The 26,527-nt window shown below is 39.1% G+C and overlaps 1 protein-coding gene across 2 annotated transcripts; it reads left to right on the forward strand.

Annotated features, from left to right (window-relative positions):
* The first annotated feature begins 1,295 nt into the window (after positions 1 to 1,295).
* sh3d21 (SH3 domain containing 21) lies at positions 1,296 to 20,675 on the forward strand. Of its 2 annotated transcripts, XM_021561620.2 has the most exons (17): positions 1,298 to 1,458; positions 2,641 to 2,798; positions 3,089 to 3,146; positions 3,677 to 3,786; positions 4,766 to 4,856; positions 4,972 to 5,033; positions 5,149 to 5,194; positions 6,284 to 6,378; positions 7,892 to 7,993; positions 8,524 to 8,575; positions 14,898 to 14,948; positions 15,149 to 15,272; positions 16,782 to 16,947; positions 17,797 to 17,850; positions 18,099 to 18,289; positions 18,693 to 18,756; positions 19,080 to 20,675. In XM_021561620.2, exons 1-17 carry the CDS (start codon positions 1,455 to 1,457, stop codon positions 19,110 to 19,112), a joined length of 1,461 nt encoding a protein of 486 aa, XP_021417295.2. In that variant the 5' UTR covers positions 1,298 to 1,454; the 3' UTR covers positions 19,113 to 20,675. The 2 variants fall into 2 exon arrangements, with proteins under 2 accessions (XP_021417303.2, XP_021417295.2); XM_021561628.2 differs by lacking the exon at positions 17,797 to 17,850 and having other exon boundaries at positions 1,296 to 1,458.
* The last annotated feature ends 5,852 nt before the right edge of the window (positions 20,676 to 26,527 follow it).

Consider the following 26,527-nt stretch of genomic DNA (forward strand, 5'->3'; position numbering starts at 1 on the left):
TAGACACAAAAAACACAAAAGACACAAAAGTGCAGAGATGTATAAGTCGTTATACTCACTTTCATTACTGCATTCTGTGTATAGGGAAGAGAAGTGGTGAAAGCTTTGATTTTACAGATGTAGGATCTTAATTCGATCCCTCTTTTTGTCGCTGAGAATTTTCCTGCGCTGCAGATAAGCTTCATCATTTACATAAATTCACTGAAACCCCACTCTAAAACACAGTTGGCACTCCAGTTTCCTTTTCACCTCATTTAACACCTGATTTACATGACATAGCACGCGGTGGGCCTTTTCTCTTTTACTCTATTGTTCCTCAAGCGGCTGTTGACATCCACAGATTCCCATCAAACCAACTCCTTGAATGCCCTATTCCTTGAAGTTTGCAGTTACCCTTTAGTGTGTGTACTTTACTGTATTTATGCTTGGGATATCGCTCTTCAACAGGAAAAGTTCAAAATCGCTGCAGGACGTCTTTAACAGTATTGCACGTTCACATAGCCTAGCCACCATTCAATCAACGTTATGGACTAAACATTTCAATCCTGTTGCTGTAGTATTCTTTCTGTGATGATATAGGTCAACATGAGTAAACATGAGCTAGATAATATTTAACGGAAAACCATTCGATGTGGTGAAACAGTATTAGCAATGGAGGGTGAACATTTTCACATATTACCGCCTGGAGCCTCCAAGACACATTTTCAATACCTTGAGAGAGTAATGCAATTCAAGCATGCTCGTTATCTTTTATTTTGTAAAATTTATTTTACCTTTATTTAACTAGGCAAGTCAGTTAAGAACAAATTCTTATTTTCAATAACAGCCTAGGAATAGTGGGTTAACTGCCTGTTCAGGGGCAGAACGACAGATTTGTATCTTGTCAGCTGGGGGAATTGAACTTGCAACTTTTTTGGGCTACTAGTCCAACGCTCTAACCACTAGGCTACCCTGCCGCCCAGAAATCTGCCATCTCCAATGTAAGCTTCTCTATGAATGGACACCTATTCTACCGTAAGGGGTACACACACACACACATACAGTACACACATCATTACGTCACATTAACATATTGTGACTGTCTTGTTTCTTTCCCGTACAATGTATGACAGTTACTTTCACAGCTGAAAATATGTGGCCATGCTCTTTTTCACCCTTGCCTATCGTCTCTCTCCAAATAGAAACCTGTCCCACCTGCTCTCTCTCCTCTTACTCTCTCGCTTGCTCTCTCTGACCCGTCGTCCTCCTGGCTGGTGGCTTGTCATGACTAGCCGAAGTAGATGTTAATGAATGACTAGAGGGAAGGAGGGCCCTGGCTAGCCATATATAGCTTTGCTTCTTGGGCAATACTTTCTTTCAGTTCTCCTTCTGTAGCATGAGGTGTCTGTCTGTCCTCTGAAGAGGATTTATTTACATAAACGTCTAGAAGAGAGAGTAAAGCTTTCTAAGAAGTCATGGGTAAGTGCATTGTAACTGTGTGGTCCATTCAGCAGGGTCTAGAAGGGTTTTGGGGAATGTTTACAATGTCTGTCAATCAATCAGTTATGTTCAGGGCAATTGACAAGAACTATAGTTTAGAAAATGTATGGTCATTTTGTATTCCCAAATAATAGTTGCGAGTGGAGGTGATTTTAGTATACCAGAGCCTGTTCGTGTGTCTAGATTATACACCCTCTTTGTCATTAAACAGACAACAGAGATAATGATCTTTCTTCTTTATTATCCAGAAAACAAAGGGGTAGTAGGTCTCTGGGTATCCACTATACTTTTGCATTTGGTGTTGCAGGGTTGCTTCATAGCTAACATTGACATAAATGCCTAAAGCCAGGTAAACAGGTTAACACTAGTACTAGCAGTGGATAATGGGTGTGTAGGCAATGGGTGTGTGTGGTAATAAAAACTACTTGAACAGAAAGCTTTTCACTATCCCAGGGCAAATTCCAAACTGTAATGTTTGATATCCATTTTGCTGCCCCAGTACTGTACTCTAACCTTGGTTTACATACCTGTACATGTTGTTCAAACACAAATATGCTACAGGAGACTGATTTGATTTACAAAGGCCTTGGTGTTTAGTCAGAAAAAACAAAAGCTTTTCTTGTCTATAATTTGCTGTATGTTCCAAGCACAATAATCTTGATATCACATTGTTGTCCATTGCAACTCGACTACTCTCCTCCAGCCTTGCATGGAACATACCACATAGCCTGTTGAAACAAGCATTGCCGTTCTAGATGTTGGGGCACATTACCTGTCTAATGAGTCCAAATAATCTCGCAATGCCATTACCCTTCTCACACTATGCAGCCAAGCTGAGTCAAACAAGCTGGTTATATACCCACCATAGTTGCCGAAACCATGCTAGAGAGGACAATGTGAAAGGCAACATCCATGCCAGCACAGTACGGGTTGGATCAGCACAATAGTGTGAAAAGGGTCCACGTAATCTCTCTCCTCCTCCCTATGTGTTTGAGTTACCAGACTATGGTGTTAACCTTCTAGATGTTGGGCCACATTATTTGTTAAATGACTCTAATTAACTGCAGTTCCTCAAGCAATGTTGTTAGGTCTGTTTGAAAAGAGAATGAAACTTGCAACATCATATTCTCTTCCCCCTCCTCCCCTATTTGTGTGTCTCAGAGGTGCTGGTGCTGATAGCCTTTGAGGGCACAATGGGTGATGAGATGACGGTGCAGGTGGGAGACGTAGTGACGAGTGTCTCCAATGCCAGCGAGGAGGGCTGGCTGGAGGGGGAACTGAGGGGCAAGAGGGGCATCTTCCCCTCTAACTTCGTCAAGGTACGGTATGTCCATCAAGAGTTTGCCTTCATGCCTTCAGTCCCAGGATTAGGATTAATACCATCTCTATTCAGTCAACAAAGGAAGTCAGATTAAATGATATTCTGTCAAGGAACTGAAATTCCATCATTTCAGTTTACTTCCTTCCTTGACTGATTTGAAATCAGTTTGACCACATCTCTGATCAGCCTACTGTTTGTGCATTTTCATGAACTACCCGTTGTATACTGTATTACTTGACTCGTTAGCTTTTTCATTGTATGTGTCTGTATCTTTTATTGCCCACACAGGAGGTGCCAGTGTATTTGATAGGTGACAGCAAGAGGGAACCAAGAAGCATACGTAAATGTATGTCACCCTCCAATGGCTTTAAACCTCCACTACCATGTCACTCTGTTTAATGTGTTTCCCATAACTTGGATCCAGATATTTTTCCCAGTCTATCAAACACGAACCCTGTTTTGTGCTGAAATGTGGAAGTGTTTCGGTTCGTGCCCATCGAGATACACACACACTTTGTCAGCACGACAGGCTCAAACAAGTAATTAAAGGCCTTGTGCAGATATACAGCTTCGACTGCTAGCTTCAAGCTTATTGATAATGTACAAAGAAGGAACCGATTAAAAAACACACAGAGTCTACTGTTAAGGCACAGTCCCTTTGAGGGATTCAATTAGTTACAACACGACGAAGCTTCAATTCTTCTAGTCATGCTCTGAGTCTGGAGTCTATAAGTGATCATGTTGAGACTTCTGTATTTGTTGACTTCTAAATTCCTCTACTGAATTTCTATTCATCATTAGTTTTAACTATTACTTTACAAAAATAAGAACAGTTTTGACTAATCTTGTGGCTGGTACAATGCTTTGTTCAAGCAGCAAGGATGATTAAACAAACAAGGAAGTGTGAGGTGGCCTTTGCCTACAGTCCCTTGAATGAGGACGAGCTGGAGCTGGTTGTCGGGGAGACCATTGAGATCCTCAGAGAGGTAAAGTGCTGCTTTTATCATTACTGACGCTAGACTATTGATGGATGGGAAAACACTTGCAAACATACTAGAGGAGGAATCTCCAACAAATATCCCACAAGACAATTTAACGAGGCCCTAGACCCAAATTATTCTGAGACCCCTGCTCTATAGTGTCAGTGTAAATTAGTTGTAGGTTTGTTGGAGAGAACATTAGCTGCTCTCTTTAGAAGGATATGTTTATGTTTTTACTTCATAATTGGAGTGGCATATCATATTTACTTTCTTTGTATCATATCTCTAATGGCAAATTCATGAGCATGAGGAAACAACCACAAATAATTGATATTGTTTGCCTAGCTAGATATGATACTAAAATGTCACCCCTCCAAAAGCTCAGAAAAACAAATAGTCACACAGACACTTCCAGCAATGCATATTCATTGTGATATTTCCCCAAGATTATCCAGAAGAAATCACGTTTCTCGCACACATAACAACTTTACTCTGAGGTGTGTGCAGATGTAGGCTCTTCATTTGAGCCAGTTTGCTACAGCAGGAAAATGATCCTGCAGCAGTAACAGGAAATGATAGTTATTATGTGGATCACAGGAGGTTGGTGGCACCTTAATTGGGGAGCATGGGCTCGTGGTAATGGTTTCACCGTTCCAGACATTATTATGAGCCGTCCTCCCCTCATATAGCCTCTCCACTGATGTGGATTATAATTCATGGATATTTCACAACAAATTACAAACTTCAGACACCTTTTTAAACCTCAAACACACTCAGAGTTGTACATTTCCTGCATTGCAGGAGAGTTCTCCTGCAACCGGGCGATCAAATTAAGATCCTACATCTGTAGACACTATGCTGACCAAACCTGTTTTGAGAATTCCTATGCATGTGGATGATTGGTGAAACATTCTCTGTTACACGGTGCTATTCTTATATTTCTGTTTCTCTTCTTTTTTCTTCTCTCTCTTCTAACACCTGATAGATTGAAGATGGGTGGTGGATGGGAATGAAAAGTGGTAAAGTGGGAGCGTTTCCATCAAACTTCACCAAAGAGATATTTGTCTCTCCAAAAGGTGGGATTTTCAAATGTAATTTTTTTCTTTTTGCATTGCCGAGTTACTGTACATGTTCTGAGAGTGGACTTGAATCAATATACCCTTATAGAACTTCCTTCTCAATCTTTTTCAGACGTCAAGCATAACGAGAGCAAAACCAGACCCAAACTCTCAGATACAATGTTTAGTAAAGAGGTATGGAATGCAAGATAAATCAAAATACAATACACATGGGATGTTTTTCTCCTGATAAAACTTAGGTGTGAGATGCCATTGATGAATTTAATACATTTGTTTTTTTTTTGTTAAGACAAAGCTACCTCAGAGGACGAGTGTTAGGAACAAAACAAAAAATGGTACGTTTTTATAGTTCTTATTCCTACTTTATGTATGTCGTATAAATGAGTGGACTGCATTTTGAAATACATTTTAAATTGTAAAATAAAAGGTCCATCCTTGTACCACTCATCAAATTCATCCTCCTTGTGGGAGAGACTTTTTGATACATTGAATGAAACTGCAAAGCAATGTCTCTGCTGAATATAGACATGTTCTGATGTACTACAACAACAGTAAGACCTCTGCTTGTGTTCTATTTTTGGACCAAACTACCACTTAGGCAGGTGTCCACAAATAATAGACAGCCACATCATTGGCATGTGACTGCCAGTAATTCCCACAGTTTACCTAATAGGCTATGTGGGTGTTGGCCCACAGAAACTTTGACGTTCACCCTGGCCTGATGTCACAGTTTCATGTGGAAAAAAGTCAATGGTTCAAACAGGCTAAACAGGTTAATCTCATATTTCAGTAAAAATACTTTAAAGTATTACTTAAGTATTTTTTGGGGGTATCTTTACTTTACTATTTATATTTTTGACAATTTTTACTTTTACCTCACTACATTCCTAAAGAAAATAATGTACTTTTTACTCCATACATTTTCCCTGACACCCAAAAGTACTCATTACATGTTGAGTGCTTAGCAGGACAGGAAAATGGTCCAATTCACGCACTTATCAAGAGAACAAGTGGTCATCCCTACTGCCTCTGATCTGTCAGACTCACTAAACACAAATGCATTGTTTGTAAATTATGTATTTTGGAGTGTACCCCTTGCTATCTTCACATTTTAAAAACAAGACAACGGTGCCATCTAGTTTACTTTATATAAGGAATTTGAAATTATTTATAATTGTACTTTTACTTTTGATACTTAAGTATATTTAGAACCAAATACTTTTAGACTTTTACTCAAGTAATATTTTACTAGGTGACTAACTTTTACTTGAGTATGACAATTGGGTACTTTTCCTACCCCTGGTCATGATGAGGTATTGTGATAAATTACTGTCAGCGTCTGTTCAACATGATCTTCCAACCAATGCATTGCTTAGGTTCTCTAAGTTCTCTATAACACTACCTTCTCTTTTATGTCTACTCAGTGAAGGAATGTTGTCAAGTCATGTTCGACTATCCAGCCTTGACCGAGGATGAGTTAAATCTAAAGAAGGGAGACATTGTTACAATCATCACCAAGGTTTGTACAAATGCTGTCATCCATGTTCCCCAATGCAATATACTGTACCTTCATGACTTTATGCCTTTTGGGACCAAAATCAAGGATATTCTGCTCCAGTTTTGGACTAGTATAAACATGGTTATACAATTTCAGAAATATTTTTTCTCCTCTTCAACCAGACAAACCTGTTAAGTGACTTGTGAGCAATTCTGTGAAAATATGTGCCACTAGACGACAAAGCATGCACAATTACATAAGTGGGGAAAACATCCAAAAATCTGATGGTATAAATTATATTCCAAATTACAGTGGTGTAAAGTAACTACATCAAGTAAAAATACTTTAAAGTATTACTTAAGTCGTTTTTTGGGGTATCTGTACTTTACTTTACTTTTTATATTTTTGACAACTTTACTTCAATACATTTTTAAAGAAAATATGTACTTTTTACTCCCATACATTTTCCCTGACACCCAAAAGTACTTGTTACATTTCGAATGTTCATAGTAGGACAATAATGTCGCCCAATTCACGCATGTACAGTATCAAAATAATGTATTGTCACACCCACTCATTCAAGGGGTTTTCTTTATTTTTTACTATTTTCTACATTGTAGAATAATAGTGAGGACATTAAAACTATGAAATAACACATATTGAATCATGTAGTAACCAAAAAAGTGTTAAACAAATTAAAATATATTTTGTATTTGAGTTTCTTCAAAGTAGTCACCCTCTGCCTTGATAACAGCTTAGCACACTCTTGGCATGCTCTCAACCAGCTTCATGAGGTAGTCACCTGGAATGAATTTAAATTAATGCCTTGATAAAAGTTAATTTGTGGAATATCTTTCCTTCTTAATACGTTTGAGCCAATCAGTTGTGTTGTGACAAGGTAGGGGTGGTATACAGAAAAAAGCCTCCATATTATGAAAAGAACAGCTCAAATAAGCAAAGAGAAACGACAGTCCATTACACTTTTTTGGTTCCAAAATGATTCCATATGTGTTATTTCATAGTTTTGATGTCTTCACTATTATTCTACAATGTAGAAAACTGTAAAAAAATAAAGAAAAACCCTTGAATGAGTAGGTGTGTCCAAACTTTTGACTTGTACTGTATATATCAAAGAGAGAATCGTGCCGTCTGGTTTGCAAAAAATAAGGACTTTGATGTTTAGCATTAACTTTTACTTTTTACTTTTGAATACTTTTTCCACCACTGTACTTAAGTATATTCAAAACCATATACTTGTAGACTTTTATTCAAGTAGTATTTTCCTGGGTGACCTTTACTTTTACTTGAGAAATCTTCTATTAAGGAATCTTTACTTTTACTCAAGTATGATAATTGAGTACTTTTTTCCACACTGCCAAATTATAAGTGGAAGGTTTATAAGGTTTATGATAACTTTGAAGATCAAATATTAGTGTCCACTCTGGGCAATGACCATGGTCCTCATGGACAGTGTCGTTTTTTGAACTATGTGTAGTTTTTTGAGTTGCTCTTTACACAATGTCTCCTTCTGAAGGAAACAGAGGACGAGGGCTGGTGGGAGGGAGAGATGAACGGACGCAGAGGTTTTTTCCCCGACAACTTTGTCATGGTGATACCGACGACAGATGGTCTCCAAGTGAGTGAGGGAAACGTTCTCAGCAATAGTCTTGCTGTAGCCCTGTGAATGGGAATTTCCCCCCACACGTTCCAGGTGGTTTTAGCCATTACATTACACTGACCTAAGCAGCTATGACACCAACCACTAATGAACATGAGCTATCAATAATAACAGATCAATAAAAACAAAGCCCTTCATCTACAGTTGGCTGACATAAAAACAAAAATACATTTCCAGTCAGGTCTTTCTTATATAACTAACTTATAAAGGTTTCTGACTCAAAGATCTCTTCAACATCCGCAGTTTAGGAGTCACTGACAAACATTTCTGCCTGTGGAAAGAGTGTGTTAGTTTAATTTGAATTGTATTCATTTTATATATATATATATATATATATATATATATATAAATGTTATAAAACAATACAAGACAATACGAATGGCCGCTCGCATCACTGGGTGCTCTAATCAGTGGGTGTGTGTTACTGCAAATAGGCAGTAAAGAGAGACTGAGCCATCCTGTTGTGTTTTCCATCCCTTTTCCTCCAGTCTGGGAGCACCAGCCAACCACCTGCGCGCCGTGGCACGGAAAGACGCTCAGGTAAAGACAGCAATTTCCTGTTTTAACAAAGAGTCCAGTGCAACAGGATATACGGTTACACCAGTTAATCCATGATACCAATATGACAGTACAGAATGTCTTGTGATTTAGATGCTGACGATGGAGCTTTTGAGGTTTAACAGAATAGCTGGTGCAACAAAACATACTGTGACACCCATAGAGCTCACAATAAATTACTATTATAATTAGTATTAGTGTATTAGTATTTTAATTCCTAATTCTATGGTGACACCAATCTGTGACACACCAATATGAACACCAATATGATTTATAGATGCTAATGGGAGCTGAATTAGAGAATTCTCATACAATGAAATGGCTAGGGTTGCTACTGTTTTTGTCTGCGGTGGTGTTCAGTCTGGCGCGGTGTTCATGTTTTAGGGTGTGTGAGGTTGTTGTTTTAGCAGCCGAATATGAGATGATTTTGTGTGGTCCAAATGGCTTGCTGAATATTTCCAAATCAAGGTATTTGTATTTTACAGATACTGTTATTGTAGATGGAAAACAGACATTAACATAGGCATGTTACAAAACATGTAATACTGTACTCAGGTTGAGGGAGTATGGTGACCCTAACGGTCAAGTTACAGTAGCTTTTAAAATTGAGTGACAATGGCACAGGGAGACACCTCACCTCACCTCACCTCACCTCACAGGGAGACACCTCAACTCAAACATCCAGAACCTTAACACCCATGAAGACCTACAGGAATTCATGCAAAGACTGAAACCACATCAGGATCTTGGCTACTTCACAGAGACCATCATATGATTCTCTCCAAAAAAGTTATGACATCAACACTTGAATCTAGGATGATGATTCATAATGGCCTTGTGCTAACATCCACCCTGCCCGTCTGTCGGCTGTCTGTAACTGAACCACACTGAGGTTTTTATTAGCAAACCAGACCACAGACACACTCACATTTCTTCAGTCCAGACTACATAGGCAAATCTTATGTAAGTGAAACCTCCCCCCTAAAGATCAATATAACGCAGGAAAGCCCCAGAATACTCAGCTATTTTGGCGTCAAATTCACACAACCACACCTATATTAAATTCACGGATGTAACCGGTAACAGGTTAGATACTTTGACAATCTAAAATGTGGTTTGTGTGATATAAATGGAAGCTCCCAATCGTCCCTATTTCAGATACTAGTTTTTTTATTGCCTCTCAATTATCTATAGCTATGCATCATACAACGAAGCCGGGTAGCATAAATGATTGTTCATTGTTGAAGTTTCAAAGCTGTTCAAGTGTTTCAAGTTGACCTCTCTTGGCCTGAAGTGCTAGCATTTTAACATGTGGTATATTTAGTCTCAACATTTTGATGACTCCATGTTGTTCAACGAAGGAATAGACCCACTGGGCACACCACATCATTTCAATGTGGATAATACGTTTTCAATGGCGTTCAAGATTCTGAACAGATGATTATAGCAATTGTAAAGCTCTCCACAGACCTGCGACAACTTATGCATGCAATCTTGAACATATGATTACATAAGAAGAAATGTGTATCTACAGTAACCTCAGTGGCCATGGATGAGTTAATCATTTTAAGGATGAATGTTACATTCGTTTGTAAGATAGACTTCACTTTTACTGTATTGCAAAAGTAATATTGAATTGTGCTTGGTTGACAACGCAACCAAACATTAACATTTAAAAGAGATGATTCTACCTCTTGGATAGTTCCATCTGAGCCACTGGCTTAATCCCATTCTTTAACTTTTATTTTTGAATTGGAGATGTGAATCCAACATATCATTTGTTAACTTGTCGACAAGTTCATTTATTATATTTCAAAAATGATATTGTGTTTGGTTGTCAACTCCTGGATAGTTCCATCTGTGCCACTGACTTCTGACTTTAATTCCAGTTTGTCTACAAATTAATAATTGATATGTTATATTCACGTCTCTATCTCAACCAAACATCTACATTTAAAAATAGGACTAAATAAAATAAAATACAAATTTAAACGCACTAAATGAAGATTGATTTGATTTAATCCTATTCTTTAACTTAGATTTTTGGTTGAGATGGAGTCGTGAATCCAACATATCAGACAAACTGGAATTAAGTCATCTTGAGTCAGTTGCACAGATGGAAGCAAAGCAAAAGCTCTCCTTCAAATGTTAATATTTGGTTGCGTTGACAACGAAACACAATTCAATTCTACATTACATTTGAAATCAACTAGAGCTTGAAACCATAAGCAACAAGAGCTGTTGATGACTTTGCAAATGCTATAGGCCTAAATAGCATCATTGATGTTAAATGAGTGGTAAAGTATGGTCATTTCATTTGCTCTGTTAAACCTACCCTTTGGAATGACTTTGATAGCAACAGCGAATCTATTTATTTTCTAAGTGGAGAACACTCGACCATCGTTCTCACGATAGCACATTGGTAATAGTCAGTGATGAATTACATAGCTACAGTACCAGTCAACATTTTGGACACACCAACTCATTCCAGGGTTTTTCTTTATTTTTTACTATTTTCTACATTGTAACAGTAGTGTAAAGTACTTAAGTAAAAATACTTTAAAGTACTACTTAAGTAGTTTGTTGGCTACTTTTACCACTACATTCCTAAAGAAAATAATGTACTTTTTACTCCATACATTTTCCCTGACACCGAAAAGTTACATTGTTACATTTTGACAGGAAAATGGTCCAATTAAAGGTACTTATCAAGAGAACATCCTTGGTCATTCTTACTGCCTCTGATCTGGCGGACTCACTAAACACAAATGCTTCATTTGTAAATTAGGTCTGAGTGTTGGCGGAAAACAAGAAAGAAAACGATGCCGTCTGCTTTGCTTAGTATAAGGAATTTGAAATGATTTATACTTTTACTTTTGATACTTAAATATATTTCAGAAATTCAATTTACTTTTGATACTTACGTATATTTTAAACCAAATACTTTTAGACTTTTACTCAGGTAGTATTTTACTAGGTGACTTTCACTTTTACTTTTCTATTAAGGTACCTTTACCTTAGTACTTTTTCCACCACTGCATTTTAGAATAATAGTGAAGACATCAAAACTATGAACACATATGGAATCATGTAGTAACGAAAAAAGCGTTAAACAAATCAAAATATATTTTATATTTGAGATTCTTCAAAGTAGCCACACTTTTTTTTGATGACAGCCTTGCACACTCTTGGCATTGTCTCAACTAGCTTCATGAAGTAGTCACATGGAATGCATTTCAGTTAACAGGTGTGTCTTGTTAAAAGTACATTTGTGGAATTTCTTTCCTTAATGCGTCAGTAGTGTTGTGACAAGGTAGGGGTGAAATACAGAAGATAGCCATAGGTAAAAGACCAAGTCCATATTATGGCAAGAACAGCACAAGTAAGCAAAAAGAAATGACGGTCCATCATTACTTTAAGACATGAAGGTCAGTCAATATGGAAAACGTCAAGAAATTTGAACGTTTCTACCATCAAGCGCTATGATGAAACTGGCTCTCATGAGGAACGCCACAGGAAAGAAAGACCCAGAGTTGCCTCTGCTACAGAGGATAAGTTCATTAGAGATACCAGCCTCAGATTGCAGCCCAAATAAATGCTTCACAGAGTTCAAGTAACAAACACATCTCAACATCAACTGTTCAGAGGAGAATGCGCGAATCAGGCCTTCATGGTCGAATTGCTGCAAAGAAACCACTACTAAAGGACACCAACAAGAAGAAGAGACTTGCTTGGGCCAAGAAACATGAGCAATGGACATTGGACCAGTGGAAATCTGTCCTTTTGTCTGATGAGTTCAAATTTGCGATTTTTGGTTCCAACCGCCGTGTCTTTGTGAGATGCAGAGTAATGGATGATCTCTGCATGTGTGGTTCCCACCGTGAAGCATGGAGGAGGAGGTGTGATGGTGTGGGGGTGCTTTGCCGATGACACTGTCTGTGATTTATTTAGAATTCAAGGCACTTTATCAGCATGGCTACCACAGCATTCCACAGCAATAAGCCATCCCATCTGGTTTACGCTTAGTGGGACTGTCATTTGTTTTTCAACAGGACAATGACCCAAAACACACCTCCAGGCTGTGTAAGGGCTATTTGACCAAGAAGGAGACTGATGGAGTGCTGTATCAGATGACCTGGCCATCCGACCTCAACCCAATTGAGATGGTTTGGGATGAGTTGGACCGCTGAGTGAAGGAAAAGCAGCCAACATATGTGGGAACTCCTTTAAGACGGTTGGGAAATCATTCCTCGTGAAGCTGGTTGAAAGAATGCCAAGAGTGTGCAAAGCTGTCATCAAGGCAAAAATCTAAAATATATATTTTTTGGTTACTACATGACTCCATATGTGTTATTTCATAGTTTTGATGTCTTCACTATTATTCTACAATGTGGAAAATAGTTTAACTAAAGAAAAACCTTTGAATGATTAGGAGTGTTCAAACCTTTGGCTGGTACTGTAAGCAGGGCTTGGTTTAAACCCTGGATGGGAGACCACAGGGGAGCTATAAATAAGTTATCCAGTAGGAGGTGCTGCCTAGCCTAATGATCTGACATTGTTTTAAAGATACAAATGCAACATATTTGATGTTGAAATTTGTTGATGATATAATCCTGTGGCTGTAAACCCTCAAAACTAGATTTGACGTGGATTACTTCTTTCAAATCCAATGTCGTTTCCATGTAGATTCCATGTCACAATACGCTGACAAATTACATTCAAACAACGTTGATTCAACCAGTTTGTTCCCAGTGGGGAGGGATAGACAGCATGTAACACATGTTTTTACCTAAAACAGTAAAGAGGATGTGGGAGTCAAATCTTGAGACTGTCAGTAGCACACATAGCAGGATGTGGTTCACATGCAGGTTTTATCTAAGTGCACCAGATCTTGCTTCAAACACACACTTCTGCTGACGGTACAAGTTGTGTTTAAGACGCTAACTGTTAGTTAGCTGTTAGGCTGGATGTTTCGTCCCAGCTTTAAATAAACAAAGCCTTTCTAATTGAATACAAAGAGTAAACAACATTAAGATGCAATATTTCAATCACATAATGTATTTTAATAATGAAATCTGTGCACAAGTTTGTTATTGCTACAAGACCCCTTTGATTGATGTTTTGAGGCACTGGCTCTTGCTGAACAATAACAAACGTGCATATCTTGCTGTTTGAGTTCAAACATTAAAAGGCCTGACAGTCATTTGGAGATAATATCATCCCAACTCAAAACTGCACTTGAATCCCTCCACCCCACCCCATCGCTCCTACTACCCCATTGGCGTCTAGTGTCACTGGGGGGTTGCAGTTATGTCACAGGAAGTCATACACCATGATGGAGAGGGGAATGTAATACAGTTGGTCACATGACCTGGCTGAGATGCCTTGGAGGAAGCCAGGGGGTGGGGGACCGTAGAGAGCTCTGTCTGTCACAGTGGCTTTTCACAAGCGGCCCAAGCAGCCAACTCTGCAACAACTCTAGTGCTTCACATTGGTGGAAGGGCTTGGTCAGGGAGTTTTACATGTGCTTTGAACTGAGAAGGTAGGCTCTATTCCCATTCATTTACTATTGGTCAGTCTGTGGAATTCATCATCACCAGTCTCTTTTGGTGGTTTATTGTCTTACATGTCAGCATGACACTCATCATGTTCTTCCTCTGTATCTTGAGAGATGTGCTAAAAGCTATAATGCAGATTCATGTTGTTATTGACTTGGCTGTATTGTGGTCAGTTCCCTTAACTGCACTCAAGTTGATCTTTCAATTTTTTTTTGTTTTATTAAACACTATAATTGCTTGGTTAACTCTAAATGGTAATTGAAAGGCAGAATATTGTGCTTTGTCAAAAGACACTCCCATAAGTCTATTATACCTAGCTGTTCACACTTGAGGGATCTCCTTTGTGATAAATTAGTTCCACCCTCCAAGCCAAGGCCTTCTCAAGGGAGATTATTGGGAACAGTAACTACAGTATGTTGGATTCTATTGGACACAGCTGTGAACTAGCCTGCTCCTATGACGTACAGAATCTTGGCTTCGCATGCCACTATACTGGTTGTAATTGAATCAAACTCAAATGGAAGAAAATTAACAAAGTTTCTGCGCTACATGAACATTCATTTGCATTTTAATGAAATTATGCTAAGTACATTTTTGCAGAGAATTATTAACCCTGGAGGCCTGCGTCTTGATGCTGATGTACACTCACCGTTGTCGTAGCGAAGAGAACAACACACCAGTAGCAAGATAGATAGCTGTGGCCGGGTATAATATGGTGTGCATTTTGTGCTCTTATGGTCTTCTAGTCAAGGCAGAGGGTTCAGCGATGGAGAAGAGCAGCCCTGCAAAAGCAAAAGGTAATATACAGTATGTTGATACCATTCAATTAAAGTACAGTTTTACTGTGTCTGTAGTCTCATTCAACCAGATGTTGTATTAAATGATACTTTAAAATACAGAGGAGATGAGGCTTTACAATTGTACCAAGGTGTGTGTGTTGTTAATAAGTACATATGAGTACAGTTTGCTTACTAGCAATGCTTAAATGTGCACACAGATGAGAAACCAGAGAGTAAAGACCTGAGAAGCAATCCCCCAACCAAAGTTAAGCTCCCTGCACCAAGTAGACCTGCACAACCACCTCCAGTGAAGGACAAGCCTCTGAAATTTGGTAGTAGCAAGTGAGTGATTCTAGAATATCCACTACTGTTTTTAAGTTTGGTGTCACTTATAAATGTCATTGTTTTTGTCCATTAAAATAACATAAAATTGATCAGTGAACAGGCTGGCCTTCTAGGCAGAGTTGCAAAGAGAAAGCCATATCTCAGACTGGCCAATAAAAATAAAAGATTAAGATGGACGAAAGAACACAGACACTAGACAGGGGAACTCTGCCTAGAAGGCCAGCAGCCCGGAGTCGTCTGTTCACTGTTGACATCGAGACTGGTGTTTTGCGGGGTACTATTTAATGAAGCTGTCAGTTGAGAAACTTGTCTGTTTCTCAAACCACATTTTTTCTCAGTCCACACCAACTATTTAGGTAGAGTATGGAGGTATAGTAGTGCCAACATGAATGCAATCTTAATCCAATGTTGACACTAATATCACTCCATAGTATCAAGTATGAATGTAAATAGTTCAGACTTGTACATGAAGGATTGCTTTCAGACTTTGTTACTGATCAGAATGGACAAATAGGGCACTCATATGGAAGCCTTAGTAGTTATATAATTGCAAAAGCCACTAATAAGAAAAGCAAAAGGTCTCTGTCAAGACAGGAACTGTTGATTCTATTTAAACTGGCAAGGAAGGAGAGTGCGGAGGAGAGTTTTGGTTGGTGCCTAGGTTACTATAGCACATAGTCTTCATGTCTTAATGCTGAATTGCCAGGATTCCCAAACCTTGAGCGGTTCACAGGAAACTCTGGGATGAGTCAGTGTGGGCCTAAACAGACGAGAGCAGCCCATTTCCTGTTTCCTGAACAAACACACACGCACACACACAAGCGCACACACACACACACACACACACACACACACACACACACACACACACACACACACACACACACACACACACACACACACACACACACACACACACACACAAACACACACAAACACACACACACAAACACACACACACACAAACACAACTGGGAAAAACAAAAAGGCCGTCTTTACCAAGGGGCAACTGACGAGGAAAAAGCCATTCGGACTGTTCTTTCCAAGTAACTGTCACATGTTGGAGGCAATGCAATGATAGTGTGGCCTTGGCTAAAAGCATTTTGCTTATTTGTCAAATTCACTTTGGATTATATCAGGTCAAACAAGTTTGTATATTTTATTAAAAGCTATTGCGTCTTTTTGTTCTAGTGAGGGTGTGGACGTTAAAAGGGGAAGTCTTAATGCTTGGCTAAACATTAACTCACTGAGGTTTCAATATGCAGTACATCACCACCTGCCTCTTAAAACATGCAACAGGAAACAGGATGCCACTTTTTCCACACTAAACCACAACAATTTTCATCAAAAGAAAATCTCAACTGTAGAAAATGAAGCATATGTTTCAGTTTTCTTTCTTTACATCATAGATTTTTGGGTCTAGTTAACCTTATGAATCAACCAGTGTAGGCCTGAAAAAATGAAAGTTTACTTTCTCTGAAAAAAATGCCTATTTTCCCCCATTAGAGCCAATGGCGATCTCCCTCCTCTTTCACCAAAATGTTCAGAGGACAGCAACTCGGACCAGTTTGACGGAGTGGAGGTGTCCCCTGAGAAACTGAGTCACCCCACAGCCAACAGAGCCAAACCCCCACAGAGACGACCCCCATCAGCCCTCGTCACCAGTCCACAGGTATGGCGACAATATTCCATATTGTATTATTATTAATATTATTGTACAGTGTACATATTATGACATACTAGGAACAGAAGCATTTCGCTACACCCACAATGACATTTACTAAATATGTGTATGCAACCAAAATAATGGTATTTGATTTGATTTAGGACAGCATGTTAGAACAGTCACACATCCATGGAATCTGTCAGAGTTACTTTGAGTTAGTGTCATTGTCGTATGTGGACACCACACACAGTTACGTTTCCTCTGAAACCACAGGGAGACAATGTGGCTTAATCACATGACGCATGACAGTAGACTAAACCCTTAGGATATCATAGCGATGATGATGATACAATCCCTGATTTGTCTATTGTCATGACGCTACCAGTCCATATCTGCCCAAAGGTGCACACTATACTCCACATCCACTCTGAAACCACAGGGGGGCAGTGTGGCCCAATACTCATCATGTTGTGACATTATGAACCCACAACCCCAGGTTAGCATAGAGATGATGATACATTCTCTGGTTAGTCTGATGTCATTTTCTAATGTCACGCCACAAGTACATATCTGCCTAGAGGAATCATTGTCATCACAGTCATAGGGGCATATCAGTGGAGAATAGTGGCCCCTGTTAGATTACATTCCTCCAGAGTTTCCCTGAGGACTATTTGTTCGTATGACGTGGCCCATCTGGCCCACTAAGTCTGAACTCACCCGCCCAGAGAGAGAGATGGCCTGTTCATAAGTGGCTTGACAAGTTGCATGCCATGAAGGGTTAGTGAGGCCATGATGTGAGGAATGACTCTTAAAAAGAAATCGTCATTAAGGTCATTGTTGTTGTTCTAACCCTAGGCTCTGAGTGGCAGGGACCAGACAGAAGCAGAAAAATTGCCTAAACTGCTGGAGGTTTGCAAAATTGACTTTGATTCCATATACATGAATACTCTACCATCATGTTAGGCCTTGCTGGCAAGTACATAGAACACACAATTAACATAACGGCAATGTATCTCTCTCAAAGTATCAATTAGCCACAAAGTAACAACTGACTTTAAATAGGCTTACTGAGATTGAATCGATTTTAAAGGGCTTGAATTCTGGACCTGTCAACCCTTGACAATCAAACTGAGAGATACCTTGCCTATACATTGCAGATTTCAGAAAGTCATTCACCACCATCCAAGCCTGAGCATCCTACCAAGAATCCAGTACCTTCCAGGCTAGCACTTCCCAAGGCTGTAGTGGAGGCCAGGGCAACCCAGGAGGAGAAGCCTTGTCTGGACAGCCTACACGCTGAGGTCAGGGAGCTGAAGATGGTTCTGGAGCTGCTGCAAAACAGACATGAGTAAGTAGTATTACCCATTTATTCAGACTTCTAGATAACCAGGGGAAAAACTTGAGGAATCTGGGACATTAACCCGTTTGTTCAATTGTTCCACCAAGCTATTTTCAACGATTTTGACAATAGGTAGAATCTTCAGCACACCCATAAAACGATTAGTGAAGGTGCTGAAGGCAAAATGCTAAACTGGAAAGACAGGAAAAAGTCTCTGCACACTTCCAGTCAGACCTCTCCTAGCCTGGTTATACCAGACTGAATGCTGGGCTCACCATTGTTGAAACAATTCAGTATGGGTTAACCAGGCTACATCTCTCCTGCCAAAAATGTAAACCATTCCATCCTTTTCGAACTCTTCTTTGACCTCTTAGTGCCTTCGATTGATATATTTTCTGTTCTTTCCTTGTAGACGAGACATACAGGAACTGAAAGAGGAACTGAGAGACGAGAGAAACAAACGTGTGGCGCTGCAGGTATGTGGAATATTTACAGTGAGCTCCAAAAGTATTGGGACAGTGACACATTTTTTGTTCTTTTGGCTCTGTACTCCAGCACTTTCAATTTGAAATGATACTATGACTATGAGGTTAAAGTGCAGACTGTTAAATAGCACATAAATATTGCACAAATATCGCACAAATAGGATACCCCCATGACATGCTAATCTCCCCTGTTATTCTAATAGTGAGAGGTTAGCATGACTTGTTTTGAACATACAGTGCAACATACAATGTTTGGAGCATAAACACTAGCTTTTGACTTAACTGAATATTATCACAATGTTTCCCCTGTGCAGGAGGAGGTACATGGTCTTAGGACTAAACATTAATCCCAACTGACACCATGACCGGGCGGTACATCTAAGTCAGGCTCTATAATGTCATTCCCTTGAACACAAACTTGAAGTGAAATTCAAAATGTTCCTGGCGTTGGAGTGCAAGAGAAGAAAGAAAGGATGCATGTCTGCTTCCTCTGCAGACAAACCAGCTGAGGCCACATTAAGGGCTGGAATCAATCCGTATCTCTGAAGTATCACGGAAGATCCGCTTTATAGCTCGATGATTAAAAATGTAAAAGCAATGTTCCAACGTTTGCATTTAAGGTAAACGCTGCATCGGCAATTACCTTTAAAGGGATACTTTGGGATTTTGGCAATGAAGTCTTTTATCTACTTCCCCGGCGTCAGATGAACCCGTGGATACCATTTTTATGTCTCTATGTGCAGTTTGAAAGAATTTGCTAACTAGCATTAGTGCAATTACTAACTAACGTTAGTGCAATGACTGGAAGTATCTACTAGCATGCTAGTAGATACCATAGACTTCCAGCCATTGGCCTAACTCTAGTTAGCACTGGCTCACAAAACTACCTCTAACATTGAGTACATCTGACTCTGGGGAAATAGATAAAGGGCTTCATTGCCAAAATCCCGAAATATACCTTTACATTTTAACACGGACCTTCCGTGATACTTTTGCGATAACGAGTGAATACAGACATAGATTGTAGTCTTCCATTTTGTTTGAGGGCATTCTGGACTTGATTGGCAAGGGACCAAAATTGGCAGGGGGCCAAAATGCTTTGTATAGATCGACCAAAATACTTTGTAGCCGGGATTCAATTCAAGGTGGGTTACAGTGCAGTGCACAATACAACTGATAACGTGTCTTTTAAAGTACTTTCACCCAATATGTACATGGTAAACACTGCACACGTTGGACCAAGCCTAAATCACTTTTAAAAGTATGTTATAGTGTGCCGTGCTTTAACACGGGACACTCAATGCCTTGCATTGAATCCCGGCCTTTGGATAGAAAATATGTTTTATTTTATATTGATGATATTGTATATTTCATTGAAAGAACAACACCAACCGAAAATACAGAGGACTGGTTTTATACATTGAATGTGGGCCACGTTTCTCCTGTAAAAGCATATTTCTTATTTTTATGAGCATGTTTTGAAGCACAGTGTTTACAATATTTTGAAGCACTGTGTTTGCGGAACATGAGTCAACTTAACAAACTACTTGTATCTTTTGTGTAAACATTGTATATAAGAGTAACTATTTTGTGTCTCTTTTATAAAATATAAAATAATACCTGTCCAAAATACTCCAGTGACTCAGCAACTATTCTGCAATGCTGCATGCATCCATTGGGAGGCACCTTTGTACTACTGTTGTGAATTCAGTGCTGCATTGTAGTTGGCTTTCAGGCCACAAAAACAAAACTATATAAGTTAATTCTGTATAAATGAACCCTTTTCTCTTTTTTGGATGTGTCTTTAAGAATAGGTGCCAGGAGGTCACACTTGTGATCTAAATGTTAAATTAGTCATATAAAGGGTAAAGTGAAACTAATTAAAACCTTGAAATTAAGTGATCCGCCAATGAAGCATGTCGGTATTATACTTTTTCAGCTGGATAAAAGTGGTTGCGTCAGTCACACCAGAACATTAACTTAGCATACTGAAAGCAGAATACCAGCACACTGAAACTGAAAACAAGTTGACTCATCACAATGAACAAAAACAGAGGATGAAGGAAGACAAACAAGGAGAGATTTGCTGTCGGATATTTGATGAGATATCAGTATTTGTTGTTACCATTTTAGGCCTTTGGCTTCTCTTGAGTGAGCCCTATAGATCTGTTTCCCCCGTCTCGGCATTGGCGACATGCTTCTGGCACGGCCCGGGAAGTCTGTGAGCTGGAAAGCACATCTGGAGAGCATCTGGAACACATTAGAGAGAGTGGGCTTCTGAAACTGCCATGGGAACAAACTATTTTTAAAAATGGCATTGAATATGTGTGATGGACTGCATATTCCCTCTCGGGCTAAAACTGCTAGTGTAACATGAAATAAACTAAAGTAAATAAATAGGGTTTGTTGGTACGGCAGTATTTTCATAATTTCTTTCACATAAGGCCTTTTGAAAGTGATCCTTCATCCTTATGGACCTGCAAAGACAACTGAAAACTGTACTTCATGACACATATTTGATAGGACACTAATCATAACTGTTACAGCACAGGCATTTCCATTAAACACATACATTTTGCAACTTCTTTGAAACCCCATAATCAACCAAAGAGACAATAGACAGCCTTTTCGTTAGTCCAGAACAATCTTTTTTAAAGGGAAACAGTTACTGTTAAAAAGGAGGGATTTGGGAGGAGAGAAATGGTATCAGGCATGGAGGCATGGAGCCAGATATAAGATTTGGAGGAGGGTCAAATGTAAACTAAAATTAGCCTTCATAAAAAAGGGTCTGATACGGACAGAAAGAGAACAGTTTTCCTCTTCTGTGGAGAGGAAATGAGGGATGAGGAGAGGGCACGATCTACATAGATAAGCTGGTTAACCTCCAGGAAATGACCACAAAGCCTTTTTTTTTTTAAATGTGTCATTGCGTTGATAAGGAGCCACAAGTCACAAACAGTACAGTTGTCACTGGTGACTGTCATTTCATTCAAAAGACATGGGCCCTTTTTGAATGCCTTTGTCAATCATTCCTTCCTATATAGGTTCAGAACTTTTGTGAAACAGAATAGTTAAAAATATATGTCAAATGTCAAACATTAGAAATAGATGGGCGAGGTTGAGGGTAGAGGAAGAATAGGACTAAAAACAAACAAAATATAACTATTGTAAAATAGATTGTTTCCTGTAAAATGTATATAGTATCTATAAGTTGGAAGTAGAAGTAGAAGGGTTGTTTTTCAATAGTTTACTCCAATTAGGGGAGGGGTGGGAGGGTTAGAGGAAAATAATACAGGAAAAAAAGATGTGTGTATATATATATATATATATATATATATATACACTACCATTCAAAAGTTTGGGGTCACTTAGAAATGTCCTTGATTTTGAAAGAAAAGCAAATGTTTTGTCCATTAAAATAACATAAAATTTATCAGAAATACAGTGTTGACATTGTTAATGTTGTAAATGACTATTGTAACTGGAAACGGCTGATTTTTAATGGAATATCTACATAGGCGTACAGAGGCCCATTGTCAGCAACCATTAGAAAACCCTTTTGCAATTTTGTTAGCATAGCTGAAAACTGTTGTTCTGATTAAAGAAGCAATACAACTGGCCTTCTGTAGACGAGTTGAGTATCTGGAGCATTGGCATTTGTGAGTACGATTACAGCCTCAAAATGGCCAGAAACAAAGAACTTTCTTCTGAAACTCGTCAGTCTGTTCTTGTTCTGAGAAATGAAGGCTATTCTATGCAAAAAAATTGCCAAGAAACTGAAGATTTCGTACAACGTGTACTACTTCTTTCACAGAACAGCGCAAACTGGCGCTAACCAGAATAGAAAGAGGAGTGGTAGGCCCCGGTGCACAACTGAACAAGAGGACAAGTACATTAGACTGTCTAGTTTGAGAAACAGATGCCTCACAAGTCCTCAACTGGCAGCTTCATTAAATAATACCAGCAAAACACCAGTCTCAACGTCAAGAGTGAAGAGGAGACTCCTGGATGCTGGCCTTCTAGGCAGAGTTCCTCCAGTGTCTGTGTTCTTTCGCCATTATTTTATTTTTATTGGCCAGTCTGAGATATGGCTTTTTCTTTGCAACTCTGCCTAGAAAGCCAGCATCCTGGAGTCGCCTCTTTACTCTTGACTTTGGGTACTATTTAATGAAGCTGCCAGTTGACGACTTGTGAGACGTTTGTTTCCAGCTACAATAGTCATTTACAACATTAACATAGTCTACATTGTATTTCTGATCTATTTGATGCTATTTTAATGGACAAAACATATGCTTTTCTTTCAAAAACAAGGACATTTCTAAGTGACCCCAAACTTTTGAACGGTAGTGTATGTACGTTTATTTATATATATGTGCTGTATGTATGTATGTATGTATGTATGTATGTATGTATGTACAGTGCCAGTCAACAATTTGGATACACCTACTCATTCAAGGGTTTTTCTTTATTTTTACTATATTCTACATTGTAGAATAATAATGAAGACATCAAAACTATGAAATAACACAAATGGAATCATGAAGTAACTAAAATAGTGTTAAACAAATCTAAATATATTTTATGTTTGAGATTCTTCAAAGCAGCCACCCTTTGCCTTGATGACCCTTGAATGAGTAGGTGTGTCCAAACTTTTGAGTGGTGGTGTATGTATATGTATGTATGTATTTTGTTAGGTTACAGCCTTATTCTAAAATGGATTAAATAATTCCCCCCTCTCATCAAACTACACACAACTCCATGATGACAAAGCAAAAACAGGTTTTTAGAAATGTTTGCTAATAACAAAATATAAATATTACATTTACATAACTATTCAGACCCTTTACATGCTCCACAGCTTTTTTCAGGTCTCTCCAGAGATGTTTGATCTGGTTCAAGTCCAGGCTCTGGCTGGTCTACTCAAGGACATTCAGAGACTTGTCCCGAAGCCACTCCTGCATTGTCTTAGGGTCATGTGCTTAGGGTCATTGTCCTGTTGGAAGGTGAACCTGAGCACTCTGGAGCAGGTTTTCATCAAGGAGCTCTCTGTAATTTTCTCTGTTCATCTTTGCCTCAATCCTGACTAGTCTCTCAGTCCCTGCCGCTGAAAAACATTCCCACAACATGATGCTGCCACCACCATGCTTCACGTAGGGATGTTGCCAGGTTTCCTCCAGACGTGATGCTTGGCATTCAGGCCAAATCATTCAATCAAAATCTAATCAAATCTGATCCACTTTGCTACTTCCAATCTTGGTTTCATCAGACCAGAGAATCTTGTTTCTCATGATCTGAGAATCCGTTAGGTGCCTTTTGGCAAACTCCAAGCGAGCTGCCCCCCCCCCCCCCCCCCCCTATCTTCCTTGAAGTAATCACAGATCTGACTTGGTTGCATTGGTGAAACTAATAGGGTGGTAACCTTGCTTCCACCTATCCAATCACTTATAGATCTGTGCTTACCTCCAGGAAACGAGGAAGGGAGGATGCATTTCTAAACTATTCAAACAGGGCCATGGTTTGTTTTTCCAAGGAAACAATGGAACTCCAGAGATGTATGGTTTGTGTCATTTTGATTTGATTCTCAATTGCAAAATTGCCCGATTTTGCTAGTCTATAGAATCGTCTGAGGTTCGGTGAAGAACATGAAGGGGTTAACCCATTACATTGGGGAGGAATAGAGCGTGTGTGCTGCTGTTGTTGTTTTACCCTTTCTACGATGTTCAGATCCTCTCGGTGTGCGAGTCAGAAACTTTCCCGCAGCGTTGTGGTTCTCTGTGTGGTCCATCCTGATTGGAGTTTCCTCATTTTAGCGTTTTGAAAATCCTCTTTGTCTCTTTCATAGATTTTTTTTGTCCATGTGTTTTTCTTCACAGTCGTATAATCGGTATGAGTCAAACCCGGGCAAACAGTTAACAACTACAACGTCAGAGACATTAATGGGGAAAACGTTATAGCTATGTCATGGGATCGTCCCCGGGAACCTCTGTCAAACGTTGTCATTTTAACATTCTCAAAACTGCTAATGTTCTGGGAATAAGAAGGTAACCAGAAATTGTCAGCTGGGAAGATTTGCTGTGAAGAACCTCTATTCTCAACTCAACTCAATTACTACCACTGAGATTGATAACATGTCAGATGGAGAAAAAAAATAGCAATGGACTCACATTTAGTCACACAATAACTTATTGTAGATGCGTCACAAAACATTTACAAGCAAATGTCACTATATACAGTAAGGGTGATGATATAACAGGTCTGCACATTTGGTACTTTGCAAAATGTGGCATGACCATTCTGCCACCCTTTATATGGTGTGACACTCGATTATACATTAACCATTTAAGGCCTTATTAAATGGAAATAAATACCTCAGTGTCTTCGATGATCAACATTGGACCGTGAAAATTGCACTGAATAACGTTCATATATTTCCAGTTTACTTGCCATACTATTTCATCTAATTGAATGTTCTGTAATGTACTGACATACCCTCTCATTTGATTTGATTTATAGTATTCTTTCTATCAAAGATATCTACATATATTTCAGGATATTGCTCAACTTGCCATTGGCTCACCCATTGGCTCGAGTTACCCCATTGTCATTGTCTCAACTTACCCCAAGGCAAACACTTTGACTACATTAGCCCACACAGATACAAGGATGCACTTGTATGCTAGGTTTAGGAGTTCATATTGGAGCTTATATAGGCCCCAACTGATGTATAGAACAATCTTACAATTATCTACTTTGGTTTAGATACAAGCATCATGAACCCTCTCCATGGAATTATGACCTGTTCCTAAATGTTTGGTCAAATTATACATTTTGTGTATGGTTTCCTAGAAACCAAGGTGGCTCAACTGACCCCTTTGGCTCAGCTTACCCCACTCTCCATTACTGTTCTAAGGGAATGTCCGGTCTGAAAAGTAGAAAAGGCATTGTTAGTCGTGTTACTATCAGTTTTTTTCTAAGAAATGTGTGTTCAATGGCCGTGTAATAAAGACTAAGGGCTCTATTCATTCCGCATCGCGGAAGTTCAGCTTTACAGTGTGATTGAACTTTATAGGCAATGTTCTCGCTTCACCAGACTACATTCATCGGAAATTACCTTTACATTTCTGTCGCGGACTCTGTAACGCTTCAGTGTTACAGATTTAATAGAGCCCTAGCTCTTTAGAAGAGGGTTTACACCAATTCAAATGAAACTCAGTGACTCCAGGAAGTGATTTGAATTTAATATCCCAAAATTCTAAAACGTTTAGCAAAAAGAGTGTCTCCTTTTCAGTTTGTTGAGAACTCATTGACAATAGATGCCCCTTTTCAATTATTGAATTGGAATTTCAGTTTACTTATATAAGCCACAGTAAGATATCAAGTCATTCTAAATAAGTACTCATTCAAATTATATTGCTATTCATTTTATTTATTCATACTATTGTACTCGACAGGGATATTACATTTTAATCAACATGTCAGTTTTCACATCAGTACCATAGAGTCCACTATAAAGCTAGCTTGCTCCATGGGCCTACAGCTTTTGGAAAATGGCTCACTAAGTGTGTCACTCTCCCCATACGGGTTACATGGCGGAGGGTAAGGCTCCGATCAAGCCTCTGACCGACAAGATCCAGGAGCATGCTGAGAAGATCCAGGAGCATGCTGAGAAGATCTAGGAGCATGCTGAGAAGATCCAGGAGCATGCTGAGAAGATCTAGGAGCATGCTGAGAAGATCCAGGAGCATGCTGAGAGGATCTAGGA

The sequence above is a fragment of the Oncorhynchus mykiss genome, chromosome 2, assembly GCF_013265735.2.
Source record: "Oncorhynchus mykiss isolate Arlee chromosome 2, USDA_OmykA_1.1, whole genome shotgun sequence".
NCBI classification, from domain to species: domain Eukaryota; kingdom Metazoa; phylum Chordata; class Actinopteri; order Salmoniformes; family Salmonidae; genus Oncorhynchus; species Oncorhynchus mykiss.